General features: G+C 41.6%; 1 protein-coding gene and 1 long non-coding RNA gene across 5 annotated transcripts in view; one reads left to right on the forward strand and one right to left on the reverse strand.

The window, feature by feature from the left end:
* The window catches only part of LOC131821911 (uncharacterized), a 101,169-nt gene extending 94,143 nt beyond the window's left edge, over positions 1-7,026 (reverse strand). For all 3 annotated transcript variants that reach the window (XR_009350016.1, XR_009350015.1, XR_009350014.1), the window contains exons 1-2: positions 6,942-7,026; positions 4,464-4,611 (exon numbers count right to left, since the gene is read on the reverse strand). This is a non-coding gene — a long non-coding RNA (uncharacterized LOC131821911). The remainder of the gene's footprint in view (positions 1-4,463; positions 4,612-6,941) is intronic.
* A 144-nt stretch (positions 7,027-7,170) lies between these two features.
* WDR44 (WD repeat domain 44) overlaps positions 7,171-13,743 on the forward strand; it is an 88,910-nt gene continuing 82,337 nt past the window's right edge. For both annotated transcript variants that reach the window (XM_059157121.1, XM_059157122.1), the window contains exon 1: positions 7,171-7,661. In XM_059157121.1, the coding sequence (XP_059013104.1) occupies positions 7,585-7,661 (77 nt within the window). In that variant the 5' untranslated portion in view covers positions 7,171-7,584. The remainder of the gene's footprint in view (positions 7,662-13,743) is intronic.

The raw sequence follows: 13,743 nt of genomic DNA on the forward strand, positions 1-13,743 counted from the left end.
TTAATATTTGAAGCATAAAGTTCGTATGTTTTAGTTTACCCCTGTTTAGATCAGGCCATATATATTGCTTGTTGTTCTGAAAAACAAAATTATGGTTAGTTCATATTATTAAAAGTGAACCTCTAATATTATACTTTGCCTCTAGAAGCTTCACATCAATCCATCATTTCGTAGCTGCTTTGGAAATTTCTATTATCATTCTCTGTGTGTCAGGCCTGCAGTGCAAAAAAATAGTACTTTTTACTGGTAGACTAACTATATTCCAAGATTTGCTTTATGGGTGTTTTTTCCAAGTTCAGCTTTAGTGGCACTTACTGAACTAGTCTTGAAGCTAAGTGTGACAATAGGCCCAGGACTCATAGTTGTGTATTATACAGGCAACAAATCTCAGCTCTTGATTTTGTATTTAAGTCTACCTTGGATATGATCGGTTATTATTTCTTTTACTATTTTCCCTCATTTATTTTATTTTTTTAATTTCTTAAAAGATTATTTATTTTTTTATTTATTTGAGAGAGATTGAGAGAGACAGAGGGAGAGAGCATGAGCAGGGAGAGGAAGAAGTAGACTCCCCTGCGGAAAAGGGATTCCAACTTAGGGCTCAAACCCAGAACCCTGGGATCACGATCTGAGCTGAAGGCAGACGTTCAACTGACTGAGCCACCCAGGCATCCTTATTTTCCCTCATTTAAAAAGTAATATGGGGCACCTGGCTGGCTCAGTCAGTGGAACATATGACCCTTGATCTCAGGGTTGTGAATTCAAGCCCTGCTCTGGGTGCAGAGATTACTTAAAAGTAAAAATCTTAAAAACAAAAAATAAAAAGTAATATACATTCACTGTAGAAAATGCAATCATTATATGAAGATATAATTAAGGCAAATATCTCATTATTTTAATTAGCAGCCAAAGACCATCATCACCAATCATTTCTGAACACTCTTCCAAAATTCTCTATGCTTATACATGCATATACATAGATAAATGATTTTACATAAATGGGATTATTCCACATGCAGTATTTTATAACATCTGTTTTCAATTAACACATCATGAGCTTTTGTCATGTCAATGACTACAGAGACCAAGCCATTAATAACTGTGGTTAGCACATTGTTCCTGTCTGCTAGTAACCCTCTTTTGGAAAAAACAACCACTGCATATTCCATGTAGTCCTAGTGAGAAAGATACTCATAGTCGTCTCTTCCCACTTGGTGTGTAGCAGGGAATCAGCCTGCCTTAGCCTGACAAATAAGAGTTCTCTATGCCTTTATCTAGAGGAATTTCCTAAGGCCAATCAACATCATCTCTGAGACTTAATATATGACCACTGGGCCAAAAAAAGTCTCACTTCTTTTAGGATTATTAGGACATTATAAACTCAAGCTGCCTGTAGCCCTCTTCACTGACTTCAAAAAGGAAGCTGTCTGTGATAGGAAAATTGAAGCTACATGACAAAAAGAAGCAGAGATAAGCAAAGATGAGAAATGGGTAAGAGGAGAGAGTACTCCTATATTGCACCCTGGATCCCACTATATCTAAAGCTACTTCATCTGGACTACAGTCAGTGCTGCCGTGTGGTGACATATGCTTTCCTAAAAATCACTCCACTATACAAAGTTGTTCAGTAAGAACCCCAGGGTTTATGTGGAAAATGCGGCTAGGAGTACACCATTCAAAAACTTCATTTATAGACAGGGTGCCTGGGTGCCTCGGTCGGTTAGGCATCTGCCTTTGGCTCAGGTCATGATCTCGGGGTCCTGGGACTAAGCCCCACATTGGGCTCCCTGCTCAGCTGGGAGTCTGTTTCTCCCTCTAATCCTCCTCCCTGCTCATTCTCTTTCTCCTTCACGCTCTCTCTCAAGTAAATAAAAAATGTTTTAAAAAAACAACTTTGGGGGTGCCTGGGTGGCTCAGTGGGTTAAGTCGCTGCCTTCGGCTCAGGTCATGATCTCAGGGTTCTGGGATCGAGTCCCGCATCGGGCTCTCTGCTCAGCAGGGAGCCTGCTTCCTCCTCTCTCTCTCTCTGCCCCTCTGCCTACTTGTGATCTCTCTCTGTCAAATAAATAAATAAAATCTTTAAAAAAAAAACAACTTTGTGTATAGAGATGTGAAGTCACTATATTGTACACCTGAATCTAATGTAATACTGTTAACTATACTCAAATAAAACAATTTTTAAAAATCATACCAAGAAAATATGTGTTTCTGAAAACTGAATAACACCTAACTGCTCTAAAAAAAAAACCCCAAAAAACCCACACCAAAAACCTTTGTCAGTGGCACATACCCCAAAACATACAAACCTAATAAAAATGGTAGTGGCAGGATTTTACACTTCCTAAGTGGTTATGAAATAAACAGATAAATAATGAAACAAATAGGGCACTTTATTTTGAAAAAGACCCGAAGTTTGCTTGTGAAAATGGGTATCAGAGGGGCTGTAGCTTGTGAGTTATTGTGAATGGGTAGAAGGAGGGTTCTCTGAAATCAGACTCGGAAGGAAAGTTCTAGTGCTTCGATATGGATGGGTGGTGACTCAAAACACACACAATGATCTGAGGTAGGGTGGTTGTCTGAGGTAGATGGGTGTGTATTTTGTGCATTCCTATGGGACTTGATTGAGCTGGCTGTACTTTTCTGCTTTTACCTAGTGCTGACAAAAATCTGGCTGACAAAAATCACACTTAAGGAAATGCAAAATTTGCTTTATGCTCAAATTCTTTTCTAATATATTAATCACAAAGGAACAGACAAGTGTTATCGCAGTCTATGTTTGATTATGCGAATGAATAAATTCCTTTTTTTGTTGTTTTGTTTATGATAATCCCAGTTAGTTCGATTCCAGAGTCCTGAACAGAATACACAGCTACTTAGTACTCCACTACATAACAGTAAGACAATTTAAATCCCAAGCTGACTTTCCTGCATCTCTCTTTCTTTTTCCTGCCTCTCGTAACACATTTCTAGACATTTCTCTACTTTCAGTTCTTGTGTGTGCAGATATTGAAAAATCACTTTAATATTAATATCAAGAAAACATCATTAAGAAGGTGGTATGGACCTAAAAAAGGTATAAAGATTCCAAAGCCAAATAGAAAGGATTTTTTTTTTTTTAATATTTACCATCATAATCTGGAACACAGCTGATCTTTCCAACATAACTGGTGGTTGATGATTACAGAATTTTAGCTTGGTTGGTCCCGAGAAATTTTGGCCAGTTTCAGAATTATTTTCTTTTACGGATTCTGATACTCCGAAATCCATAAAAACTCTCACAGAGATTGCAATATTAAATCAGGTCATGTCAATATTGTATTTCAAATCCTGACCCTGTGTATAAAGTTTCTCCCTGCGTTATCACTTTAACTCCTGTTTGTAACAAAAGCCTACCCCCTGTAACAGTCTTGTCACTGATCTTCCCAGTGATTACCCTTGAGGTTAGAGCAAAGCTGGCCCCAAGTATACTTCTGGTTTGTATTATCCTTGCCAAGTGAAGACAGAGAGCATCCCACAGACAAACTGCTCGATACCTTGACTGTAACTTCTCGCTTTTTAACTCCTAAGTAGAGTTTATGCTGTGCAGATGAGACAGAAAAAGCTTCCTTAAACCCACTTTAACCTTAGGCCCAGGTAGTTTTTATTTTATTTTATTTTTTAAATGTTTTATTTATTTGAGAGAGAGAAAATGAGAGAGAGAAAGAGAATGAGAAAGAGAGAGACCATGAGAAGTAGAGGGTCAGAGGGAGAAGCAGACTCCCTGCTGAGCGAAGCCTGACAGGGGACTTGATTACGACCTGAGCCAAAGGCAGTCACCTAACCGACTGAGCCACCCAGGTGCCCCTAGACCTGAGTAGTTTTTAAAGCTACTAGGAATGAGCCGGGGCGGGGGGAACGTTTTATCCTCATTCTTATTTGTATATATGATTTTGTGGCATTGTACAATTCTGTTTTGAAACGAATTCAAATAACCATTTAATATGCATGTACTTTCAGTTCTGGGGTACCTTAGACAGTAGCATCCTATGGACCAAAGGTGGGCAAAATGTTGTGTAAAGAGCCTGGTAGTAAATATTTTAGTCTTTGTGGTGGGCCATGGAGTCTCTGTCCCAATTACTCAACTCTGCCCTAAACGCAGACATACAATACTTAGACAACTAGGCCTGGCTGTGTTCCAATAAAATTTTACAGTAGTCCTGCTTTATCCATGGGGAATATGTCAGAGGACCCCCTGAGAAACTGAACCTTGCAGTACTTGAAACTACATATAGGACTGAACCCCATATATACTCTGTTTTTTCCTATACACACATACCTACAATAAAGTTTAATTTATAAATTGGGCCTCAGCAGAAGATTAACAACAATAACTAATGATACAGTAGAATAATGATAACAAGATAGTGTAAGAAAAGGTATGTGAATGCGGGCTATCTCAAAATATCGTATTGCATTGTACTCACCCTTCTTGTGGTGGTATGAAATGATAAAATGTCTATGTGATGAGATAAAGGGAGGTAAACGATGGAGATGTTCTGATGTACTGTTAGGTGACATGTCAGAAGGATGAGCATCGGCTTCTGAACCACAGTTGATCTTGGGCAACTGAAACTGCAGAAAAGCGAAACCACAGATAAGGGGGGAATTGCTGTTTTTACAAAAACAGACAGTGGGAAAGATTTGTCCAGTGTACCATCATTTGCCAATCCCTGCTTTAGATCAGTAGCCTCTGATTTTTTTTAATGGTGCCCTGGGGCAGTCTCTGGACCCTCAGGGACCTGAACTATTTCTGCTTCAACTGGAGCAGTTTTTCTTTCTATGGTAAGTAGACTTTAGGTTTAATTAAAAAGTTTCATTTCTAATAAGGAGAAAAGCTTTAAAACTACTCCCTTGGACTAAACCTAAAACCTGCTGCTTTAAAACTTTAGATGATTCAGGCAAAACATCTTTAAAAATGATGACACGGGGTGGGGGGAGGTGGCTGGCTGGTTCCACTGGTGGGAGTGTGGAACTGTTGGTCTCAGGGCTGTGAGTTCAAGCCCCATGTGTACAGATTACTTAAAAGTCAAATCTTAAAAACAGTTATGAGGGGCACCTGGGTGGCTCAGTGGGTTGAGCATCCAACTGTTGGTTTGGGTTCAGGTCATGATTTCAGGGTTACTGGATCAAGTCACTGGCCACGCCCCTGCCCCTCCCCCAACTTGTGCTCTCTTTCTAAATAAATAAATCTTTTTTTTTAAAAATTATGACACGTAGTACACATGTGTTTTGATTTTACCAGAAACTCACTGTCTCACATAACTGATAAAAGCATTTAAACAGGCAACTTTAATAGCTCTAATATGTTTTCTGTTTATCATTTCTCCACTTTAATTTTTTCTAAGCATAATGTTTATGGTAACTGAAAAGGTCCAAGAGGAAAAGAAAGATCCAAGAAAGGTGATATGGTATAGTGAAAAAAAAGGGCACCAAATTAGGAATCCATATTTGGATCTCTTGCTAGATTGTAAGCTCCTGGAAGACAGGAACTAAAATATCTTACTCATATATTTTTTTTAAATGATCTCTACGCCCAAGGTGGGGCTCAAACTCAGGACCCCAAGATCAAAAGCCATATGCTCTACCAACTGAACCAGTCAGGCACCCCCAACACCAAACTTAATTTTTAAGGCAAACATAAATTCACTACTAGATGACTAGGAGGAGAATACACTCAAGTAGTTTATCTTCCCATAATCCGTAAGGAAAAAAGCATATCTTTCCTAGTGAGCAATAAAACACATAAAAGCTAATAAATTACTAGATTGTGACAAAAGGACACAAGGACCCAGAAATCTGCTATTTTGAAATCCAATAAACTCTGGAAACTAAGAATCTTCTTTGTAGTTTTAGTAACTTATTTGACAGTCTAATTAATCTTACCTAAACTTATTCAGCAGTACTATCTGACCTGAACCGAATGAGGTTATTCACTGCTATTCATTTAATCCATATGAATTATTATATGGTTTGCTGAAAAAAATTACCATATTTGAACATGCAGTGTTTCCCCTGAATTCCCTGGGATGTTACAGAAGTTACAGTATATGGCATTTGGTTTTACTCCAGTACACCAACAACGCCAGGTCTTTCCCTGGTTGCTTTACAAGGAGAAATTTAGAACTTCACTGTAGCCTCTCAGGCCAAGTGCCCAGCCAGACCCAATCCAGTCTTTCCTGCTGCCATCTTGAGCAGTAGTTGAGTCTGAGCAAACAGTCCTGAGAGCCTTCCTGTGATGACGTCAATGGTAAATGTGTTTCAGCGATCATATAGAAAGTCAATGTTATCACTTTGGCGGTTAATGATCCGGTAAGAAAGAACATCTTGGTCTTTCAAAAACAATTTTTCTATTTTCATCACTGGACATTGGGCAATCAAGGGTCAGAATAAAGTTACTAGCTCTTAGCTTTGCAACGGTATCTGTTCAATGTACATTTACCATTGACTGATCCACCTCTTGGCCGGTCTAAGAATTTCTCTCCCATTAAGCATGGGCAGCAACAAATATTTGTAGAAGAGAGTAACTGGAGGCCCTATGCTGGCTCTGATCCAGCAATAAATCCATCATTACTTCATGGAATTGGCACACTCCCCACGTATCTCTCTTGGACCCCACCCTCTGGCCCGCAGAATATTATCTAGGGGTCTCAACTAGAGATCCTGTAGTAAATAGGGAGAGTTATTCCCTTAACGCTAGAGAAGGTGGACCTGCCTATGCCCAAGGGTGGGATATTCTGGGCTTCGATAAATTAAGACGACCTAAATAAATGTAAACCACAATGCCAATGCTTCCAGACAGCATTTCCTCTCAAGGGAAAAAAGCAGACTCAAAACCACCCCTCCGCAGATGCCTCTCTTTGAAACTGCAAAGTTACAGTATAAGATCATCTGCCGGACCCCACCTACGTCGGGCTCGCTCGCTCAGCTCTAAGGTACCACGCCGCTCCTGCGCAGGTTGTAGGCTCCACCCTCCTCGGCTACTTCCGGCCTTCACCGAACGCCCTCAACGCGCTTGCGCCGTTATGATAGGCCTCTCGGGTAGAAGAAATCTGAGCTCTGCCGCTTTGGAACCGCCCCCGCCTCTTCGTCGCCCCGCCCACGCTTTAACCGGCCCCTCCCGAAATCTCGCGAGGTTAGGTGCGCGTCCGTATTTTGCGGGCAACTGACTCTCAGCTGCTGTAATTGCTGCTGCGGGAGAAATTGGAGCTGCTGTCGTCGGCGCGCCCGCCCTCCCCCACAGAGAGCCACCGCCTCTTCTCTCGCTCTCCTTGTACACCTATCGCCGGGAGCGGCGACTGCAACTGTCCGTGGACCTACCGCCGCCTTCTCAGACTGCCGCTCGGCCGGTCATTCCCGCAGCCCGGCAGCTGACGGCGGCCCCTGCCCCTCGTCGGCTCCTCACTCTAGATCGTCTCCCCGGTCCCTGTCCTCGCCCGGGACCCACCACCCCACGGTCTCGCCGGAGCGGAGGACGACGAGGAGGAGACGAAAGTCACCCTCCCTCCAGGCGGCGCCGGCCCCCTCACCCGCGGGTGTGTCCTATAAATGGCGTCGGAAAGCGACACCGAGGAATTCTTTGATGCCTCTGAAGATGTGCACCTGGGGGGCGGCTACCCTGTGGGGTAAGTAACTGGAGCTATGGCCCAGAAGCCGCGCGCTCCAGTCCCCGGGCTTCCCCGGTGCCTTCCTCCGGCACCCCTCCCAGGTCCCGCTGTGTCTGCCACCGCTGCTCCTGTGTCTCACTCGGGCACTTCAGAGGGAGTCGGGGGAGGGGGAATCGCCCACCTCGGCCAAACCCCCGCCTTTCTCTGGTGAGCGGCCCCTGGGGCTAAGGATCCCCTCTCTCGTCTGGTCCAGCTTTCTTCGAGGTGGGACAGCTTACGTGCCCGAGAGCCGGCGATTTGTATTTGTGGGGTTTCTGCGCTTTACCTTCGAAACATCCGTTTTGGCCCTAGGGACCACAGATTAAAGGAGCAGTAACAGGACAAATTGCATTTCCCATGGGTTTTGTTCTTTTGCCGCTAACTTACCTGTTCGTTTCAGAGGTAGCTGTAACTATCTGCCGTCCTCTTCGTTGCACCGAAAGAAAAGGAGCGGGGGAATGGTTGGGTATTTTACTTGGGAAAGTCCTCTAGCTGATGTACTGTAGATCAACAGTGTTTAATTAAAATAGCACCTTACGGTGAGGCAAAGGAAATCAAAGACAAGGTCCTTACAATTAAGGGAGAATGCCGTCTTAAGAGTAGCTGGACTCAGTTGTACATAACCAACTACAGAGATACAAACAAGTGCTGAGTAATCTGGTGGTTGGAAGGAGAGCCACAGCTTTGTGTTATTTATCTAATTCTGCAAGATGTTTTAGTGATGATTCGAATGAGAGATTCTGCTTAAGGAAGCGCAGTAGTTGGAATGCTTCGCTTGACTGGGACTTCTACTTACCCACTCCTCCACTTTTCAAAGTTGAAACAGGATTTAAAGCTATTTTGCCGAACTCTTCTACCGACTTTTGTGGAAGTAGAGGCAGTGAAATATATTTTCATGCTGTAAGAACTTAAGAATTGGTAAAATTTGAATGTTAATGTAAGTAGACAGTAATATGGTTACAAGAGTTCCACTGCCTTCAATTCCCACACTTACCCCCTGGAAGAAATACCGTGTTTGATGCAAATAAAATTTATCTGTACTTTCTAGAAATCATTCTAAAGCCTAATATATTTTATATATAACATACACCGAAAAAGTTGGGACAGCAAAATCAGGAAGAAATGTACATTCGTGGATCGCAGATGAGTTTCCACCAACCTCCTATCACTATTATGAGATTTTTGGGTGGCAGTGACCAGTCTTGAGGTGGTACTGAGTCTCCAAGTTCAGTATCTGAAACGAGTTCATAGCTAGATGGTATAGGATTGAAAATACTTTTGAATTTCCAAATAGATTGAATTCCCTTGAAATTAAATTTTGTTTCCCCTCAAAGTAATGAATTGTTGAACTGTCGATTTAGGTTAAATGACAGACCTAATGGTTTAATGCTTTTGAGTGTGCGTTTGTGGAGTGGGGGAAGGAAATAACTATATGATCTTAATCAGTTTAGAAATTTGTGAATATTGTTCCTTTTCAATGAATGAAACATTTAATTTTGAAGGACAGTTATATCAGGAGTGTATATTGTCTAGCCTAGAACCTGGCACAGAGAAAGAACCCAAATGTCCATTCCCTTCCTTCTTTCTTGGAATTAAAAAATTTAACTTCACACAGTGGTTACTTTGGGAGGAAGTATGCAGAAGTGGAGCTGTTTAACTTACTTAAACTCAGTGAGTCATTTTGATAGAATTGATAGAATCACTTCTTGCTTCTTGGGATAATAGAGCTTCTCAGGCACTTTGATCCTTTGATATTAGGTGAAAAGTAAAAACGTCTCTCCCATGGGACCCAGCCTTCTAATTTTAACTCTGACCTCTCCAACCTCTCCAAATACTAATGGTGTTGAGCTCTATGGGTAAAGCTTTAGTGTCAGTCTGTGAATTTCATGGCTCCATTCTGTATTAGTTGGGGGAGGGGGTTGAAAGAGAATTAGATTCATCTAGAGAATTGCATCTGAAAAGAACTAGCAGTACTGGGAGGACTGAAAAAGTTGGCATCATTAACATTTCCTCTGTCCTTTGTGACTGCTTTTGTCTTTTGCATAAGGTACCATAAGGTACCGTGAAGAGAAAGGCAGTGAGAAATCTTAATTTGTGGAAACAGGTGGTATCACTAGATATGTGGTCATCAGAAGTATCTTCTGTCCCTTGATAATGAATTGGAGTGGCACACCATACAAACTCTGAGAGGTTAACAGACTGAGTTTGCAAACTTTAATAAATGTTCCTTGCTGTTGGGTGTGCCACAGTACACAGACCATTTCATCAAATTGTAGTAAACGGATGGGCAAGTGAGAGTTCTCATATGTTTTGTTAATCAGAATCCAAATACACAATCCTTTGTGTTCCCTGAAATTTATTTATTTCTTCTGTTCCCCTCCATTGGTGTCTTCAGCTTTGTTGTTCTACTCTTTGAAAGTTCAAAATCAGCCCAGTTTTTTAATAGAAAGACTTGATTCCAGTACAGCCTACTTTTCCACAGTGGCAGATCTCCAGTCACCCAGTTTTGCAATATTACCATGTTAATTTTTTTTTAATTTTTAAAAAGATTTTAATTTATTATTTATTTGAGAGAGAGAGCACAAGCAGGGGGGTGTGTTGTGGGGGAAGAAAGAGAGAAGCAGGCTTCCCACTGAGCAGGGAGCCTGAAGGGAGATTTGATTCCAGGACCCTGGGATCATGACCTCAGCTGAAGGCAGAGGCTTAAATGGCTGAGCCACCCAGGCGCCCCTTGTACCACATTTATAATGCTTTATTTTGATTTATATTTTGGGTCGGATTTCCTTGTTTTCTCCATTTTTACCTATGAGGAGCCTTTGGCTCAGAGAGGTTAATGAATTGGCCCAAGAGACACAGTTTGTAAGTGACAGAACTAGGATTTGAAGCCAGTTCTTCAGATTCCTCGTCCGGTATTTTTTTTTCCAGTACATTATAGCTGTCCCACACTGTGTGTATGCTTTTGTGTGTAGAGATTCCGGAGTAAAATGCTTTAGGACCAGTTTGCTGAATTGAACTGATAATTTCTGTATATAAATTATTGTGAAAATCAAAGCCTAGGGACTTGTCCAAGGTGCCACAGCAAATTAATGGCAATTAGAACCAGAATTCAGGTCAGTTTCAGTCTAGCATTCTTTTTGCTACTATGCTGTCTTTTGATAAAGCAGGAAAGGGAGGAGGAAGTGTGGTATAATAGAAAAAAGCCCTGCATTCTGAGTCATTTCATTTCTTCATCTTTAAATTGAGATTACACTGAGAACTCTTCTTAATTCTAAAAGTCTCTCATCATGTTGAGGTTTAATAGTGTGCTTTTACTGATAAGCTTTTGTTCTTGGGAAATCTTTACATTTTTTAAAAAATATTTTGTTTATTTGACAGAGAGACAGGGAGAGAGGGAACACAAGCAGGGGGAGTGCGAGGGGGGAGAAGCAGGCTTCCCGCTGAGCAGGGAGCCCAATGTGGGACTCAAACCCAGGACCTTGGGATCATGACCTGAGCCGAAGGCTGATGCTTAATGACTGAGCCACCCAGGCGTGCCCCTATTTTCTTAAAGTTTTTGAAAAAATATTTATTTGAGAAAGAGAGAACGCACAAGCAGTGGGAGTGGGAGCCAGAGAAGCAGGCTCTCCGCTGAGCAAGGAGCCAGATTCGGGGCTCCATACCAGGACCCCGGGATGATGATCTGAGCTGAACACGGCCATTTAGCGGACTGAGCCACTTGGGCACCCTTTTTTTAGTTTTCAGTTTAACAAATCTGATACTATTTAGTACATGATTCAGGACCCATAGACTTTATTTTTTGTTATTTTAAGATCAATAGATTTTATTTTTATTTAAAAAATTTTTAAAAAGATTTTGTTTGAGAGAGAGAGTGTGCATGTGCAAGAAGGAAGAGGAGCAGAGGGAGAGGCGAAGCCGACTTCCCGCTGAGCAGGGAGTCCCACATAGAGATTAGATCCCAGGACCCTGAGATGGTGACCTAAGCCAAAGTCAGGTGTTTAACCACTCAGGTGCCCCCAGACCCATAGATTTTTAAATTAAATGTTTACTGGGTAAATTATATATGACATGAATGCTCCTCCTAGTTTGTGTGAATTATACATACACATACTAAAGGTTGGCAGTGAGAACACGTTATAAAAATGAATGTGACATTTTGAGCAGTCTTTATTTTTTTAGTGGCAACCAAAATATTTTTGAGGCCTTGAAAGGATGGATAGAATGGTAACATTTTTATTTTAATGGAACACAAGCAGGGGGAGTGGGAGAGGGAGAAGCAGGCTTCCCACTGAGCAGGAAGCTTGATGAGGGGCTCCGTCCCAGGAGCCTGGGATCATGACCTGAGCCAAAGGTAGGCGCTTGACGACTGAGCCACCCAGGCACCCCTGATGGTAACATTTTTAGAGAGGAAAGAATCAGAGATCATTCAGTCCAACTGTCCCATTTAACTGAAAGAGAAACCTAGGCTCAGAGAGGGGAAGTCAACACATTGCTGATTAATGGCAGACTTGAAACTGGAACCCAAGTCTCCTGATTCCTCATTTATACCATGCTGCCTTTTCTCTGGAAGGAGGGAAGTATTGATGGCTATTCCTGCTCTAGGTTATTGGCACTTAACCTGTTAGTGGGGCTCTGTTTGTTTGGTTTTTTTCTTTCTTCTTCTTTTTTTTTTTTTTTCCTGTTAGTGGGGATCTTAAGGTGGTCTTCTATCCAACGTGATTTTGTTTTGTTGCTGTCAGAGGACATGGACTGTTCTGTCTAGGGTTCTAACTTTTGCTCACTAATTTTCTCTGAATCAGGATGGTGGCAGAATAGTTGATCTAAGAACAGTGATTATTATCTAGTTCAGTTTCAGGAGTCTATAATTAGTATGAACCCCACTCTTTTTTTTTTTTTTTTAAGAAGGCTCCATGCCCAACATGGGGGCTTGAACTCAAGACCCCGAGATCAAGAGTTGCATGCTCTCCCAACTGAGTCAGCCAGGCGCCCCACTAGTCTGTCGTAATGGGTGAAATCTTGATTTTCAAGTCACGAGAACCGAGATCAGACTGTCCTGAAGAATTGTTCAATCTGTAAACAAAAAGTTGCATAGCCGCCTCTGTTGAAAACGTAGCTTCTCACTTTCTTAGGTATTAGAAAGATTTCCCTCTGAAGTGAAAATTGATACAAGTTTGAATTTAAAAAACGTTTGTGCAAATAGGTTGCTTTAAGAATGTTTACTTCAAATGGCTGTTCAGGGGTTGGATTTAATCAGATTATATTTATAAATCCTGGATTATTGTTGGTTGCTTTTGGCTTTGTGGATTGATAGAAATACATTTGTAAAAGCTGTTTATCACACCCACATAACATCATGTTGAAGTGAGGGGAACCTACATATAAGGTAAATTCAGGCTCTAAATTTAGTGTCCTCCAACTGTCAATTGGTGACTCATGGAGACAGGACAGTCCTTATTAGTATGGCAATTTGGGGGGTTCTCAATTTGAATCCATACAAACTCCTATAAACTAAAATCCATACAAACTCCTATAAACTACTGCATAAAATAGAGTAGATAAAATTTAATTTTGGAGGGCACCCAGGTGGCTCAGTGAATGCCGCTGCCTTCAGCTCGGGTCGTTATCCCAGGGTCCTGGGATCAGCCCCGCATCGGGCTCTCTGCTCAGTAGGGAGCCTGCTTCCCCCTCTTTCTCTGCCAGCCTCTCTGCCTACTTGTGATCTCTCTGTCAAGTAAATAAATAAAATCTTTTAAAAATTTTTGATATTTGGAATGTATTTAGTTTTAGGATGTTGACAGTTCAGTGGTGGACCTACAGAACAGAAAGAAGATTGTAATTGTTGATATTTTAGACTTACTGTGTAACCTTTACATTACACAGCCATCCATGTGTTCTCTACATTATTTTAACTTTGAAAAAGGTGAATTTGCCAGGCAAGCCCCTTAGAGACGCTGTTTGTTTCCCCCTCATAGTGGGCTGCAGTTCTGGTAATTACCTCCTGGGGTAGTGTAAGTGGAAGATGGGATTGGTTGGTGGGGGTGTGGTGATGGAGGTAGAGGTGGTG

Source organism: Mustela lutreola, chromosome X, assembly GCF_030435805.1.
Source record: "Mustela lutreola isolate mMusLut2 chromosome X, mMusLut2.pri, whole genome shotgun sequence".
In the NCBI taxonomy this organism is placed as follows: domain Eukaryota; kingdom Metazoa; phylum Chordata; class Mammalia; order Carnivora; family Mustelidae; genus Mustela; species Mustela lutreola.